Source organism: Callithrix jacchus, chromosome 19 (genome assembly GCF_049354715.1).
Source record: "Callithrix jacchus isolate 240 chromosome 19, calJac240_pri, whole genome shotgun sequence".
In the NCBI taxonomy this organism is placed as follows: Eukaryota; Metazoa; Chordata; class Mammalia; order Primates; family Cebidae; genus Callithrix; species Callithrix jacchus.
This window is the reverse complement of record NC_133520.1, coordinates 9,338,490-9,356,236: the sequence shown is the minus strand read 5'-3', so window position 1 is coordinate 9,356,236 and position 17,747 is coordinate 9,338,490. Positions and strand designations below refer to the sequence as shown.

The following is a 17,747-nucleotide window of genomic DNA, read 5'->3' as shown; positions in this document are numbered from 1 at the left end:
TCCTCCGTGTGATGCTGTAATGATGGCCACATGTCATTATACATTTGTCCAAACCCAGAGAATGTTCACAACACCAAGAGTGAGCCCTAATGTAAACTATGGACTTTACATGATAATGGTGTATCACTGTAGGTTTAGCAATTCTAACAAATGTACCACTCTGGTAGGGGGTACTGATAATGGAGAAGGCTGTGCATATGTTGAGGTAGGGAGTATTTGGAACTCTCTGTACCTTCCTCTCAATTTTGCTGTGAATCTAAAACTGCTCTTTAAAATGGTTTTCAACAATAAGTACCAAAATGGAGGAAAAAAATCATATCCACCTAGAACCTGTGAATGTGACCTTATTTGAAAATAGTGTCTCTGCAGATACAAACAAGTTTTAGAGGAGATAATACACAATTAGGGTGGGCCCTAAATCCAACGACTGCTGTCCTTATAACAGAGAAATCTGGGCACACAGACATGCACACAGAGGGGAAAAAGGCCATTTGAAGACAGGGCAGCCACTGGAGTGATGCAGCTATAACCCAGCAAACACCATGGGCTGCCAGCAATCAGCAGAAGGTGGGAAGAGATAAGGGAGAGTTCTTCCCTAGGGACTTTGGAAGGAGCATTAGCCCCACCAACACCTTGATTTTTTATTTCTGGCCTTCATAATGATGAGATAATAAATTTCTAATGTTATACACTGTTCAGATTTTGATAACTTGCTATGGGAACACTAGGAAACTCACACACTTGGCGAACCAGGGCCTTCACAATCCATTCCACTTTATCTCCTTAGACAGCTCCTCACACTTCATGCTTCAGAAACACCAAACTATTTGTCATTACCGAAACATGACATGCCAATTCCATTCTTCCATGCCTTTTTACCTGTAGTTTCTTCTACCTCAAAAGTTTTTCTGCCCCTCACTTACCTAAAATACTCATACTCATTCTTCTAAACTGAGATTAAGCAAATTAACATTATCTCCATGAAGTCTTCCAGGATACCCAGCTAGCAAAACTGGTCATGCTCTCCTCTCTGTACCACATACATCTTTGAGTTAGGGACGACTTCTATTTACCTCTACATTCTCTGTACCTAATGCAGTGCTTGATACATGATAGCACCCCAAGGAGTTTCTTTAGATCAATTAATTATCAATTAATACCTTGATAAAGATAATTAAGCCTCCCAAAAGAAGCCAAAGAAATGTCAATTGAAAGAAAATGAAGCAATCTTTCAGTCTTAGTAAGGCTCATTTGTATAATTCACCAATATTTTTCATCTACATAAAATTGTTTTAAAAACAATGCCTTCTCTCTTCTCAAGAAAGCAAACTAACGTGATGACATATACCCTTATCAGAGCTTATGAGCACGTTCCACACATGATTGATGAGGGATAAATCAATCTTCAAATTATTGAAAAACTATCCAAAAACTGGGAAGCTTAGAGAAGAATATTTTATGACATCTATCATATCTAAATTTATAACAGATCAAGTCCCTTGTTACCCCATGTGGAAAACACAAAAGGAGACGTCTAGCATCAAGAGAATCATTGCCATAGAAAAGAAACAAAAAGAGTAACTGTATATGAGAATATATTGGTCTAAATTACAACATGTTTTCTTTGAAACAAAGAAAAATTTTATGTGCTCCTTATTGTAAGGTTAAATAAACACTAGTTAGAAAGAAGAAGGGTAGGCTCTTATTTCTAATTATGGGCTTGCAGAGTTTGAAGAGAAAATATTTATCCAAAATATCCTATCTCAGGGACTCCTACTTGATAACAAACTAGATAGTGTATACAATGACACCATTTCTCTCTGGACACACTGAAGTTGAGAACAAAGGGGCAATCATGGTTACCAAAGGCAACTCTCTAACCTGGGTTGTCAAACAGTTATTAAAATAACTAAACAAGAGATTAGTTTCAGTACTTCAGAACAACAGAAAACAGCAACACTGGAAGTAAACATCTAGTAACATGATCAATAAATGAGAAATCACAAAAATTGGATTCACCTCAACCAAGAATGCCCCCTCTGCAAATCCACTGGTTTCCTTACACTATGGGAAAATTTGGTTCAAAAATATATGAACATGTTTCTGAATACAAACCTATACATGTTTGTATCTACACAGTATATATACACATATATGTGTGTCTATGTAGGTATTATATATAATAAACCTTATATAAATTCACACAGAGGTATAACACTTGATTAATCTACACTTGGCAAGTTATTGAAATTGAATTTATAAATATAAACCAACTCCCTTCCATGACAAGTCCCCTCCAAGACTCAACTCACTAGAATTTACATAACCTCATGTTACATTTTTTGTTATTAATCTTGTTAAACTCATGCCCCTTCATTGTGAATCCACTGGACTCACTGAGATCCTCGAAAAGCTTTGGGAAAGATAAAGAGACACCTTTTCTTCCCATGTACAGCTTCATAGTACCTTCTCCTTCATTGACTAAGCTAAATTCATCAAGACCCCACCTCCCCCTGCCCCTACCGCCCGCCACCTTAGTAATCTCCAGATGAAATGCAGACACCAGACTCCAAGTTCATAACCTAAGTCAGCCCCATGCTCAGTGGCACTTTCAAGACTTCCAGAATAGGTCTATGGGCTCTAATCACAGCATGCATCACCCAGGAAAGAAAAAAAAAGCCTTCCTCTCCTAGAGTTCCAATCTCAATGAGTGCTTGTCCACCCCATGAAAAAAGGAAGACGACACATTCTTGTAAACACTGCATTCCCAGTTCTGCTCTCTCTTCCCTCCTCACAGTATTTGCATGTAGGAAGGAGGAAAAAAACTGGCATGAAGGGCAGAGGAAGCAGAGCTGGCTCAGCCTTTCTTTTCATAGATTCTGTGCTCAAGTCAGCAGATGGGTCCGCCTGCAAAGGCTAATCAGAATGTGAAGGATGACACAGCTCCTGTTGATTTCAGGTGTGAGCTATTAGCAACAAATTCAGAACAACAACAACAACAAGAAACACACATCCTGTAAATGTTTTTCTCCATTTCTAGAAAATCAGTAGTAATATAATGTTGGCATTAGATCTATATAACTACGTTAATGTAGATTATAGATTTATTCATCTATTATAGAAAGCAGCAAATGATCATATTATCAAACTTTAGATAATTTATCACACTTAAGAAATAATGTATATATTAACAAACATACTTACAAATATTTTCTATTTAAAAATAAAAGTACTATGCAAAACACGTTTTATTTAGCCCATTCTTTTCTAGGTAACTATATATTTAGGTTCAACACAGTCTCCACAAACCAGTTTTCAGATACAGTCAGCGATTTTTACATACTTGGAGATATATTAATACTGCTTAACTGAAATTACTCTTTCCATCCTAAAACCAGAAAAAAAGTCTAAATAATTCCTTCCATTATTTCTATGCAGAATAAAAGGAAAAGCACCTTCGGGGGAAAAAAAGACATTTCTGCATACAGGCAGAAGACAATATGCCAGAAGAAATATTGAGGTAAAATTCATTTTCTTAAGTTTCATAAACACAAAGGCCAATTTATCAAATTAGGAACCATTAAGACTAGAGGTTTATCAATGCTGTGTGTGGAAACATAAAAAGAAGGAAAAGACTAGAGGTTTGGAGACTTGAATCAGGGGAAAGCTATTCCTAGGTCTCTTGCATCTTTGCAAATCTTTCAAGTAAAGCTAACAAGCAAGAATACCCTTTCCCCATCTTTCAAAGAATGTTGATATCGCACATATCCTTTTAATATACAGATACCTATTTGCTCTCCCTCGAGCAAAGGGAGGTATGAGTTTTCTATCAATTTGCTTTCTATATATTTTTTACTAATATATAAAAGATACAAATATGTTTGGGGTATATATGATAATTTTATACATTCATATAATGTGTAAAGATCAAATCAGGGTAACTGAGATATCCGTCACCCTAAATATTTACCTGTTCTTTATGCTAGAAACATTTGAATAATTCTCTTCCAGCTACTTTGATATGTATTATATGGTAAACTATCATCACCTTGCTGATCTATCAAACACTAGATCTTATTTCTTCTAATGATATATTTGTACCCTCTAATCATCTATTTAAAGATCTGACCTTTAAAGACATGACTTTTTTAAAGTCATGCATATTCATATATAATTTGTATGCAGTAAAATTTTCCATTTTTAGTTGTACAGTTTTATGAATTGGGACACATATATACAGTCATGTAACCACCATCTCAATTAAGGAACAGGATGCTTTCATCACATCAAAAAGTTCCCTTGTGATCTTTTACAGCCAATTGTTTCCATCCATCCCCAACCCCTGAAAACCACTGATCTATTTCCTCTTCTTGTAATGCTGCCTTTTCCAGGCTATCATACGAATGGATTCACACAGTATGTAGACTGTTGAGTCTGGCTTCTTTCCCTGAGCATACTTTGGAGATTCATTTATGTTGTAGTGTGTGTCCATTGAGAGGCTTCTTCCATAATGCAAGTGAGGGATGAATGGTCATGTCAGTGGTGAATGCTGACAAGTTGTAGAGACACAAAGAAGGACAAATGAAAGGGCTCATTTGAAGAAAGAAATTTCACAGCTTTAAAAAGAAAATCCTTAAAAATAAATTGATTTCATTTTTTATGCCTGGTGTGTATATACCACATCTTCTCTATCAAATTATCTGTTGATTAATAGTTGATTCCATGACTTTGCTATTGTGAATAGTGCTGTGATAAACACATGTGTTTGGGTAACTTTTTTACATAAAGATTTATTTTCCTTTAGATACTCAGCAATGGGATTGCTGGGTTGCATAGCAGTGCTATTTTGAGTTTTCTTAGAACTCTCCATACTGATTTTCACAGAGGTTGTATCAATTTACATTCCAACCAGCAGTGTATAAGCATTTGCTTTTCTCTGCATCTTTGCCAACATCTGTTGTTTTTTGACTTTTTAATAAGAGCCATTCTGACTAGTGTAACAGGGTATCTCGCTGTGGTTAATCTGTTTTTCTCTGACAATGACATTGAGCACTTTTTCATGTTTGTTGGCTACTTGTTTATCTTCTTTTCAGAAAAGTCTGTTTATATCAAACTGAGTCTGATGTTCTGATTTCACAAAATGAAGAAATGAATGCCCAGGGAGGAAAAGTAACTTTCTACATTGCCATTAAATCTTTATTGGTTGGTTCAAATATTCACAAGTACAGAAAACAAGGCTCCTTGAGGAGCAAAGAACTGGGTACAAAAGAGAAGCCATTGTGACCAGAAACCTTGGGGTCATTTCACAGCTCAGCTTCCCAGTCCTCTACATAAGTCCCATTAGACCCTATTTTTCTCACAATCATTTTACCAGTGGGGAAACAGAGATGACTTTTCTCAGGGTTACATTGTGAATTGTTGTTGTCAAGAGCAAACTGAAGACTTCTAACATCTGGTCCAGCACTTTGCCACCACTTCACTTTTGTTCTGGAAAAGAGCCAAAATTAGCTCATTGTAAAGAAGTCACCAAGCTCTGATTTTTGTGCAAATAAACACTATGGTTTGCCTTTAAAAAACGATTGCTCCAAGATCAATTTTCAGAATTCAACCAAACGAGGACCCCTCTCTCTCAAACAACACACTATCATACCCCGCAGATGACGAAAGGACACAGTGGGCTCATGCTTTACATGAGGTAATGCCACATGGATCACACCCTGTCTGTTAGAAGGAAACACGAGAGATGAGAGCTGATCAGGTTGCAGGCTCCAGAGACTTCCCATTCTTCTCCGTCGAAAGCCACAGAAATAACAAATTTAACCCTATTTGAAAATAATTTGAGTTCTCGCTGACCTGGGGAATTTCATTCAGCAGATAACTCCTTAATGCATATAAACAGGGCTGTTTAAGCAAGACTGAGAGATTCCTACCATGAGCATTTTGATGTGAGTCTCTTAACCTTGGGAATAAGTCTCAAGTAACTCATCAATTAAGGAAGGAAAACACTCTGAAGTTGGTTGTTTTGCATCATGGAGCTAGAACAACTGGTTGATTGTTAGATGTCTCTGCTTGCCCATTAGTCCTTCTGGTGTCTAAGATGATGAATCAATAAAGAGCCTGAGGGGCTCTCTGGAGTCTCAGTGCATCTGTTATCACAGCAGAGACTGGCAAAACTATGTAAAAGCCTGTGGAGCTATTCACGGAGTCATGTGGTCTCAGAAATGAGGAGTGAAATGACCGTACAAGTCAAAATATGAGAGCTTCATAGGGTGCTGCTATCCAAACTGTGACAACATACAGTAAAGTAATTAGTACACTTAAGTATCATTTGTTCCTAAGAAATGGGACTACATAGCAGACTTTTAATTTCTTCTTATCCTTCTCATTATTTCCAAAGTTTCTGCAAATGTTCAGTGAATTGCTTTTGTAAGAAACTGGTCGTAGTGATACATGTCTGTAGTCCCAGCTACTCAGGAGGCTAAGGTGGGAGGCTCACTTGAGCCTGGGAGCTCAAGGCCAGCCTGGACAATATAGTGAGAGCCAATTTCATTTTTTTAAAAAATTGAAAAATTAAAACTTTGTAGTTAAAGAAATAGCCTTCAGAGTTTAAAAAAAATACTCTGGATAAACTGAAATAGTGAGTGGAAAACAACAGTGAAATCCAATGAATGTGAAGTTCAGTGTTATGGTTCAGAGAAGTCTTTGGCAAAACAGCAAGAGAAGCAAGGTCTATCTGAAAAGCTTGCTCAAGAGAGAAAGTGAGGGAGAAAAGGAGTGTTTAAAAAGTAAACGAAAGGAAGACTCTTAAAATGAATTGACTCCAATTTCAAATTAGCCTACAAGGTTGACCTGGCTATTAAAGGCAGTGGCAGTTAATAAAATATGAGGTTCATTAGCATATTGAAAGAAGAAAGCCTCGTATCCTCTGTACCACTCAGCCCAATCTATAGCACCGCATTTTAAGAAAACTGTCAAAATGGATTGCATTCAGAAGAAAGCAACCTGAACTGTGAAAAAAAAGTCTGGAAAATGTCTTTATAAAAGGATAGTTAAAGGAATTCAGCAAATTTAACATGAAAATTGGATATAAGCAGAAGCACTCAAATGTTGTGGAAAGACTCAAAAAAAAAAAAAACAAAAAAAAAGGGATCGGCCTAATTCTAGATTGGTTGTTCCTTAGACAATGAATTTGTCTCTTCTGTGAATATGAAAGCCAACACTGGGAAACACAGACCCTCAATCCGTGGAGTGTTAAGGGGCAGCTCTCTAAAAAGAATGTTCACAAACCCTCCTGCTAAATGGAGGGGTAAGAAGGTCCCTTTCCCTCTTGATTCTTATTGTTCAATATTACCAGGCTCTTAAAATCACTTTGCAGTTGATTTTCACTTTATAACATTTTATAGTTAGCAAGAAATTGACTAACAAAGGCATTGGCTCTAAGAATCAGGCTAGATGCTGATATTTAAGGGAGTGGTGTTTGAATGAGGCCAATTTAATGTGTTTAGTTTGTGTACCAATTAGGTCATTGATAACTGCTGTAAAAACAACAACAAAAACACCCTGCCTGATATTTTATTGGCTTCCAAGGTTATTTTGGCCAATGATTCCCTATCAGCAGATAAAGAAAAAAAAAAAAGATTTGCACATGGGTGGTTTTTCTGAGCCACACCTGGAAATGTGCACACATCAGATCCACCCACTTCCTATTTGCCAGAACTCAACCATCCGCAATCCCAAGAGACACTCCCTGGAGAGAACTCCCTTGTCCATTGTTCTTACAGGCCTTGTCTATGATTTCAGAGAAGCACTTCTGTACATATTATCCTCAAAACAACACAGGAAGTTGGAGAGCCTGGTCTTCTTAGAGACAGTACAATTTTCACAGTTCACTTTCCACCCAGTTCCATTTGACAGCTCTAAGATGTAAATCATCAAGGCTTTTTAGTTCACATTTATGATCTCTTTAACAGTAGAATTCTCTTGAAACTTAATATTGATAGGCTATTGGGTTTTTTTTTCTTAGAGACAAGGTCTTGGTCTGTCACTCAGGCTAGAGTGCAATGGTGTAATCACTGAATCCTCAAACTCCTAGTCTCAAGTGATTCTCCTGTCTCAGACTCTCGAGTAGCTGGGACTACAAGTGTGCACCACCACATCTGGCTAATTTTTTTTTTTTTTTTTTGAGACAGAGTTCCACTCTTGTTGCCCAGGCTGGAGTGCCATGGCCCAATCTCAGAGGCTCACTGCAACCTCTGCCTTCTGATTTCAAGCAATTCTTCTGCCTCAGCCTCCCAAGTAGTTGCGATTACAGGCACCCATCACCGCACCCAGCTAACTTTTGTATTTTTAGTAGAGACAGCATTTCACCATGTTGGCCAGGATGGTCTCGAACTCCTGACCTCCTGATCTGCCCATCTCAGCCTCCGAAAGTACTGGGATTACAGGAATGAGCCACCACACCCAGCCAATTTTTTTTATTTTTATATTTGGTGGAAATGGGGTCTTGCTTTGTTGCCCCAGCTTGTGGCTAGCTCCTTGGCTGAAGTGATCCTCCCACATCATCCTCCAAAAGTGCTGGGATAACAAGCATGAGCCACTGTGCCTGGCCCTTGAGTAGATTTTGTATCTATTTGTTCCAGTCAAGTTCATGTGCCTTTGTTTTTGCTAGATATAATTCTCAAACCTGTTTTATCTTTCTGACTTGTTGCCACCCTCCCTCTCCTGACCATACCTATTTTTCTCAATTTAATGACAATTATCTTGAGGCCACTGTTAAACGTGAGCTCTGAATGAAGAGACCCCCAAAACAGGCTTTGTGGGAACAACAGGGCTGTTTATTCACCCAGGTGTGGGCAGGCTGAGTCCAAAAAGAGAGTCAGTGGAGGGTGGTGGGATAGGAGTTGGTTTTATAGGTTTTGGGTAGACAGTGGAAAGTTACAGAAGTTATAGTTCAGGGCTGCTTTTTCAAGCTGAGAGGGGGTCATACGTTCTAAAGTCACAAGGTTGACCAGGTTGGTTACAAAGTCTAATCGCCTTGTTAGTTGAGATGGGAATAAGAAACTATAGAAGAATGTCTCATAGCTAATTAGGCACCACAGGAGTTGATCATTTCTTCTCCTGTTGTGGTTTTCCACTTACTTCAGACTTTCTAGTTTCAGGAATTCATCTGGAGTGTACATGCAGGTCACAGAGGTTACCCTGGTGTAGTCTATGGCACTGTCAGTCAGCCTAAAAGAACTTACCGCCATGAGATTTGAAAAGAAAGTCTCCCAGCTTAATTTGATCTTTGAAACACAGCTGAGTTTTTAATAGGCCTTTGTCACTCTATTGAAATTGGCTATTTCAATCTTCCTGTTGTTTCAGATCTAGAAGCAATTGGCTTTGACAATGTCTTAGGTCCCCCCATTTTGTTCCCTACGTTTTTAAATTGCTGCTTGTTAACCAACCAATTCTTGCCTGAGATCATATCTTTCTTTGAAAAACTAACTAATGAAGCCATCAATAATTAACACACTCTTACAATATTCTATTTTCCAACTTATTTTCCTAGGGCTGTATACTTCGTCTTCACTTTGTCTGTTTTCCAAGCTCTCATAAAATAATGGCTTTGCCAAATGCTTTGCCACCAAATAGCATGAGTCTCTACTTTCCAGATTCCACCATCAATTACCCTACTGCCCATTGCCAGGAAACTAACTGCTCCTCAGTGTCACATATTTCGACTTTGATGCTATCACACAACTTTTGATATCAAATTCTACATTAATTAAGGTGATAGTCACTTTTTTTATCATCAAACATAGTGTATTTCATATTTTGCTGAGGAAAGTATCATTATGTCTTGAAAGTTGATAAGCACAGTTTGAGTTAGTGATAGTATGAATAACAAAATGATTACAAGATATTTAGAATTTGAGCAAAGTGACAATTCCAAATAAAATCTTAAACACAGATAAGCATTGGCTGTAGAATTTCAGGAGCCCACAGTTTTGCTATCTCAAAGTGCTAGGCTAATCCTGAAATCACACTTTATGAGTTGATTCTGCATTTTTAAATTTGAATTGCATTTTAAGGTTTCAGAGAGCAGAGGTCATAGTGAACTGATTTCCCTAAAAATTCTGCCCAGAAAACTAACACTAAAATTCCTCTCAGTTGTCGTGAAGGAGTTAGAACAGCGTAGGTAGGAAAAAATAATAAAAGAAGAAAGGGAAAAAAATCTTATATTTAAAACTCCATTTCTATTCTATATAAAAGTTTTGATGTAAAAGTTCAGCAACACAAGCAAAGGTCAGCAGCTAGGGGAGAAGGCAAAGAGACCCACGAATTACATAAAATCATGCTATTCTATCAACAAAGGAAAAATACATGAAAATTTGGTCAAGTGCATCCTGGAAATCCTAAGCAGTCTGACTACAGATGACCTACAAGCATTTTTGAGCACTCACTATGTACAGACATTAAACTAGATGGTAATACATATGTTAACTCATTTCATCCTTTGCAGTACACAGCACTGGCCTAACTTTTATAGTTAAAAGCACTGAGAAGTTACATGATTTTCTAAAGTCTCAGCTAAGTAAGGAAGGCAAGGGCAGCATAGTTTTAACCCTGGTTGGTTTAACTCTTGAATTTGTTCTTTCCTCTCTACCAGGCCCTTTATTATGCATCCTTCTTACGTGCTTGGTCAGCTCAGAACCATTTCCCCAAAATTTCCTATCCTTGGGATGTCACTGCCAGGGACATAAAGGTCAGAGGCAGTAACTTTCTCAAGAATCTTCTACTTCTACTCAACTTGAAGTGAAACATTCAGAATCTGATTTTCCGACGGCAACAAAAAAATACAAAGCCAACCAACATGCAGTGAGAGAGGGTAGGAAGAGGGTTCCTGCTAGGAGATTTCAAAAGAACACATTTTTTAATAACTTCCTTCAATACACTTTAATAAAGAAGTTACCTAGACATTTTTAAACACTGGCTCTTACTTGAGGGGAGAAGGTAGAAAATAACAGTAACGAAATAATTCAATACCTTATAGCGTATCTTACGCCTTTCCACATACAACCAAACTTGTTGCATAGGAAAAATTATCTCCCTCTCTATTGTGGAAGGCACAGTCAGTCACAGGCAGTTTTACTTTTCCTATTTTTCTAACAGCATTACAGCCAAGATATTCCAAATGGATTAATCTCTTGAAGCTGAACCCAGTGAAATATAAATGAGAAGCCATTGACAGCACTGGAAATGTATGCCTGGTGCATTTTGCTCTTTAAAAATGTAACGTAAAGGCTCAATTATGAAAGATGAATAAGTTCTAAAGATCTGCTGTACTTCACCACGTCTATAGGCAACAATACTGTATTGTACACAGGAAACTTTGTTAAGAGAAGAGATATCATGTTAAATGCTCTTACCACAATAAAAAAAAATTCCAAAACTGGATGAAATGAAGAAGGGGGTATGTCAAAAATTGGTCAGGACATTCTTGCTTGGTAATTTGAGAGGTCTTAAGAATGTACTCTTATGGGACCAATAATGACAGCCTGACTAACTGGAAATCTTTCTCTTTATGTAATGATGAAAGGTTATTTTTAAAGAAGGTGGAATTAGATACTAAAGAATCTTTTAACATCTTTTGTGAAAGTAGAAGAGTTTCTAAGAGGTGAATGCCAATCAATCACTTTTCATGTCTGTAGTGATAAAACAAAGGGAAGAGGTTTGAATTACACTTGAAGAGCTTTCATATCAACCCAGGAGAGAGCCTTCTTGAGGTTAATAAAGCACTCATTTAGAACACTGAGAAATGTGATAAAGCCTTCGTGCTTAGAGATCTTCAAAAAAAATTAAATAAGGCCAGGTGCAGGCTCATGCCTGTAATCCCAGAACTTTGGGAGGCTAAGGCAAAAGGATCACATGAGACCAGAAGTTCAAGACCAGCTGGAACTTGGGAAATGTAGCAAGACCCTGTCTCTGCTAAAAATTTAAAAATCAGCCAGGCATGATGGCATGCACCTGTAGTTCCAGATACTTGGGAGGCCGAAGTAGGAAGATCACTTGAGCCCATGAGTTTGAGGCTGCAGTAAACTTCATGGTCTTGTTCTGTTGTCCAGGCTGGAGTGCAGCAGGAGTGCACTCCAGCCAGGACAACAGAACAAGACCGTATCTCTTAAAAAAAAAATTACTGGATAAGCATCCCTCCCTAAGTCATGGAAACAAGAAAAAATGTTTTCCTAAGGTTCCCCCACCCAGATCTAACTCCATAAAATCAGTATCTCCCAAAAGTTTATGAAAGCAGATGATTTTTTAAAATATATTTTCTCTGTAAAGTCAGGGCTGAAATTCAAACTTAAGACAGAATGGTTTCAATGTCATTTTTGATTATACTGGAAAGTGACAAAATGGTCCTTTTCCGAAAATACTTACTTTAAAAATCAAATTTAAAATAATCACATCTGTGAACTTCAGGGAGTAGGATTCATTCATATTTCCCCTCAATTAGGTGGAGCTGGTTTATATCAGGTCATAAGAGCCAATTGTGTGTATCTCTTCCCAACTCCACAGCCAGTATCTTCACAATGGTAGCTTGAAATCAGTCACAGTATCAATATTTATACCGTGGAAATTAGCCAACACTAAAAAGCAGGGCAGCAGGGGTGGGGAGGGCGCAGCAGGGGCAGGTTTTAGTGGTTCTTATTTTTCCAGAAAGCTAGTTTTAAATATTTTGCAACTTATCACTGTTTCCTATTGTGTTTCAGGAGAGAAACATAAACTTCCTGCTTAGCGGGGATTCTACTGTACTACCTTAGACAAATTACTTAATCCCTGTAAGTGCCTCTGCCTCCTCATTTTGTAAATAAAACTAATCATTCCTGCTTCACTGAATTGTTAGCACCAACTGTGATGATTAGTGTGAATTATTAAGCACAGTGCCTGCACTTAGGAAGGAGCTGGCTATAGTGATGGTGGCGGGTGGCACCAAGGTGATGTGCTAGTAATACGCAGCGTCATGGTGTCAGCAGTATTCATCTCATAGTCAATGTTTCAAAAATTACTGTAAGTACTGATTTTTAAATACTATTATTGCAGATTTTTAGGCCAATTCTAAGTTTCTGATACTCAAAACAAAATAGGTAGCACCAAGTTGAACAGAAATGATTTGCCTTCAAACTGTCTGAAATCCCTATCTTTCAAAAATAATTGTATTTATCTAGGTCATATAAGTTTGTGCTTCTAAAATTACCAAATCATAAGTATTACCTGAGGAATTTCCAGGGGAGAAGTATAAGAAACTTCATTCCTTTATTCCTACCCCAGGCCTTTAAAATATATCTCAAAATATATATATTGGTTTTTAAACTTTCATATATATGGAAATCATTTGGAGGGCTTGTTAAAGCACAGACTGTTGGCCCCTCTCCTCAGAGTTTCCGATTCAGTGAGTTCAAGGTGTCAGTTAAAGGTATGTATTTCCAACATGTTGCTAGGTGATGTTGATGCTACTAGTCCTGGACACAAGCTTTGAGAGCAACTGCTCTGTTTCATCCTCCACTCTGAAATGACCCATTATCTTTGTACCAAACTAAGGTTGGTCAGTGATCCCTACTCAGGACACTTGCTTTCCCAGGAGATACCCTGGTCTCTGTGTCAGTATGTATTGCTGCATTTAGGACTTAATCGTCCCAAAATGTAGTTGTTTAAAAAATTATTATTTTTGTTAATGAATCCATGATTCAGCAAAATGTTTCTGATTTCAGCCAATTCAGTTGTTCTCCAGCTGGGCTTAATCACGTATCTGGGGTCAACTGGCCAAAGGCTGGCTGATCCCAAATTGTCTCATGTGCCTGGTAGTTGACTGGCTGTCCACTGTGGTGACAAGGGTGACCAGGCTGAGTGTGGCTTGTCCTCCAGTAGGCCAGTGCAAGCTGGTTTCTATGGTAGTGATGAGGTTCCAAGAAGAAAAGCAGAACCATTTATGGTCTCTTGAGACCCAGGCATAACATTGTCATAATTTAATTCCCCCTGCAATTAATTCTATTGGCCAAAGCAAGTCAAAAGACCAGCCCAAATTCCAGAGGTGAGGAACTAGATTCCATCCCTGATAAGAGAAGCTACAAACTCACTTTGCAAAGGATGTGGCCAAAGAAAAGGATGGAAAATAGGGGTCATTTTGTGATCAATTTCTCACAATCCCTTCTGTAAGTAAAACACTAGCTAATCCACTTGATATCCTAAGAAATGGCCAGACACATCTAAATTCTAGGTTGAAAAAAAGTTTGTATTCTCTAGCTGAGATTTCTACTGTATAAATTACAGCTGTTTGAGGATGCATTACCTCTTCCTATATCTGAGGATAACAAAAACATCCCCCAAAATCTAGTTTTCCATAGCCACGTATTCCAGGGCCAATCTCTGCTTCTCAGTAATAGCTGGATCCTGGCCACTCCTGCATGTGCTCAACAGATCACCTACCACTTGTTTAATCTTGGAAGAGGGTTGCTACATAATAGTCTTGCCATATTATTATGAAATATTTTCCCTGGATTCCTATATCCCCTTGCTCAAGTTTGCTCTTAAACATGTTTTGTATTTTAATAACATTTTACAAAGACATTGCACTAAAAAGAAGTTAGAAAAGGGTTTTTTAAAGAAACACTTTGATCTTACTTCCCAGATGAAATCTCCCCAAATCCATTTAACTCTAATTTCATATTAAAATGCCATGTATTGTTTCCTTAATAGAAATAATGTGAACATTACCACAGGAGAAGGTCAAAGAGATGAGAAGACTCAGTGAGCCACGTCACAGTTACGCTGCATGGGAATATTTTTTCTTCCTTATTCTTTTGCTATTGACATTAGCCTTTGAAAATGCATTAAGAAATTTAAAATTATAGCTGCCTATCGGGATTGTTTTAAATTTTCTAATCACCAGAATTTATTAAAATATCTATGGAAGCCAGAACTCATTTTTAACACTTTGTGCTCTTATAGGGAAATCCTTGCTAAGATTAGGCTCCAAATGGTAATACTGTGGGAAAAAAATCCATAAATGAATGAATGTTGTATGGAGCAACCCTGGAAGTTTGCTGATGAGTATTGCTACAGAGGATCTACTGAGGCAAACAAATCTATAGGACCTCTTCCCTTCCCTTCCTCCACTTTTCCCTTCCTATGTGCCTCCTTTTATACAAGTGTATATCAAGATTCATCTTTGATGAAAAAAATTCACAAAAGAGCAGCAATCTCCTAATGCAGGAATCTGTGTAAATGGAGTGGATCAGTTCTTTCCATTTCACTTTGGTGATACCTGGAATGGAATACATAAGCTCCTTGTATGTGTAGTGGATATGAGATTTCTTGGTTACAATGTTGAAAACTATTTTCTACCACTGATCTCTGCTCTGGGTCCTCCATTATGGCTCAGAAACAGAAAAATCTGGTACAATATTATCTAACTCAAAACTCAACTGAAACTCAGTTTTTTAAAACGAGTTTTCAAAGCTTATTCTATACTCCCACTCACATCACCCTCTACTGAAAGCAGGGAAAATTTGGACAGTCAGGCACAACAAGTATCTGGCAAACAAGACAAGGATGGGGGTAGTATATTCTCATTCTCAGTGTGATTTTGCTCATCTTCTCAGGTACATGGGCATGTGGCTGTATATTAAGAATAAACACCTGATACAGACTCAGGCACTCAACTGGGTCCCCATGCAACTTCCTGGCCTGAATGATCTGGTAGCATGGACACAGCCCCCATCTCTAGTGATTAGTCTCCTGCGTAGACTTCATTCATGAAATGTGCTCACTTTGCCTAGTGGCCTCTTGGATCCTATCCACAGCTAGTGCCTTTGCTTCATATTCTGAGTCCAAGGAAACTCACAGACATTTCCCATCCATGTAAGGAGCTCAGGTTATTCACTGGCCTATCTCTTATCAACTTCTGCCACAATGCTTCTCAGGCTCTCCAGCTTTATGGGAATACAGGCCCAGCCTCTTTCCAATCCCTCCATGGAATAACGTGTGTGTGTGTGTGTGTGTGTGTGTGTGTGTGTGTGTGTGTATTGGTTTAAAATATTTAACTTTACATTAATTTTTAAACCACATTCACATGTTTATGCAGCCTAAGAGAAGTGAAATTCAGAAAAAAAAATATTCCTGTAGTTATTGACCCAAGAAAATCCGAATATATTAATCAATGGAAAATGAGAATTAAAAATGAAAATTCGGCAGGGCACTGTGGCTCATGCCTGTGCTCCCAATGCTATCAGAAGCTGAGGCAGGAGGGCTGCTTGAGCCCAGGAGTTCAAAACTAGACTGGGCAATGTCACAAGACCCTCGACTTGACAGAAAATTTTAAAAATACCTAGGTGTGGTGGCACATACTTGCAGTCTTAGCTACTCAGAAGCCTGAGATGGAAGGATGGCATGAGCCCAAAAGTGTGAGATGGCAGTGAACGATGATTGTGCTACTGTACTTCAGCCCAAGTGATAGAGAAAGAGCCTGTCTCTAAAACAAGAAGGAGTGAGAGAGAGAAAGAATTTACCTTTATATATTAACTATGAAAAATTGACCAGGTGTGGTGGCTCACACCTGTAATCCCAGCACTTTGGGAGGCTGAGGCAGGTGAATCACTTGAGGTCAGGAGTTCAAGATCTGCCTAGCCAACGGAGTGAAACCCTGTCTCTACTAAAAGTTACAAAAATTATCTGGGCATGGTGGCAGGCACCAGTAATCCCAGCTACTGGCAAGGCAGAGGCAGGAAAATCACCCAAACCTGGGAAGGAGAGATTGCAGTGAGCCAAGATAGAGCCACTACATTCCAGCTGAGGTAACAAAGTGAGACTCCATCTCAAAAAAACAGAAAGGAAAAGAAAAAATTGACCCCCATATTGACCAAGCCAATATCTATGACTGGACAAAACATCCTCATTTTTCTTTAACAGATTCACACATAAAATTAAATTATAAAATAAGAATTCCTGTGTACTAAATCGGTCACAGTAGACAAGTAATTAGGAGTACTGTAAAGAGATAACTGTATCAATAAGCTTGAAATCTGTTATTTGGCTAATTAAATCAAAGGATTTTGCTCTTTGATGAATTTCAGACAATATAGTTTACAGACTGATCTCTACTCTAATTGTTCTGTGAGTATTAATGATTTCTCTCTAACCAGATGGTAAGCGTTGTTGGGACAGGTACACTGTCTTATATTTCTTCAGATGCCTCAGCAAAAACTATAAAACTGAACCCATAGTAAATGAATTCATAAACATTGATGATTTCTGATTGGGAACCTTAAATTCAGAAAATTCCTTGGAAAAAGACATCTTTTGTTAGGATGATCTTAAATCTGGATCATATTCTTCTTCCTCAGTCAACACTTCATCTCTGAATTTATGAAAAAGATCTTTCCACATTTGTGGAACTGGATTAAGATAAGAGAACATAATTGATGAGTGCTACATTTTTAAAGAAAACATGTTAACCACAGAGTCATGAAAGTTCTTATCCGTGACAGGAAGGTTCATTAGACCATATGAGTGAGCTATTGGGCAGGTAAGAATAATAAATAATAAATAAAAGATCCTTTCAACAAAACAGAGAACTGCAAACACATAAAAATGCATACTTTATTTCCAGTTATGTGTTAGAAGTTTGCAAAATAATGAGATATTTTTTGTAATAGAGAGAGCTGCAAACTTAAAAAGCAAATCTCTTTATAGAAACAATTAAAATCACT

At 37.9% G+C, this 17,747-nt stretch overlaps 1 protein-coding gene across 25 annotated transcripts in view; it reads right to left on the bottom strand.

Moving 5' to 3' along the window:
- Positions 1-17,747, bottom strand: part of LOC108589162 (uncharacterized) — a 434,713-nt gene that overhangs the window by 261,816 nt on the left and 155,150 nt on the right. The window contains exon 3 of one of the 25 annotated variants that reach the window (XM_078356547.1): positions 5,175-5,487. The exons of the other annotated variants lie outside the window; for them this stretch is intronic. Coding sequence (XP_078212673.1) covers positions 5,477-5,487 — 11 coding nt within the window. The 3' untranslated portion in view covers positions 5,175-5,476. Of the gene's footprint in view, positions 1-5,174; positions 5,488-17,747 lie in introns of those variants that run through there. 25 annotated transcript variants of the gene reach the window in all.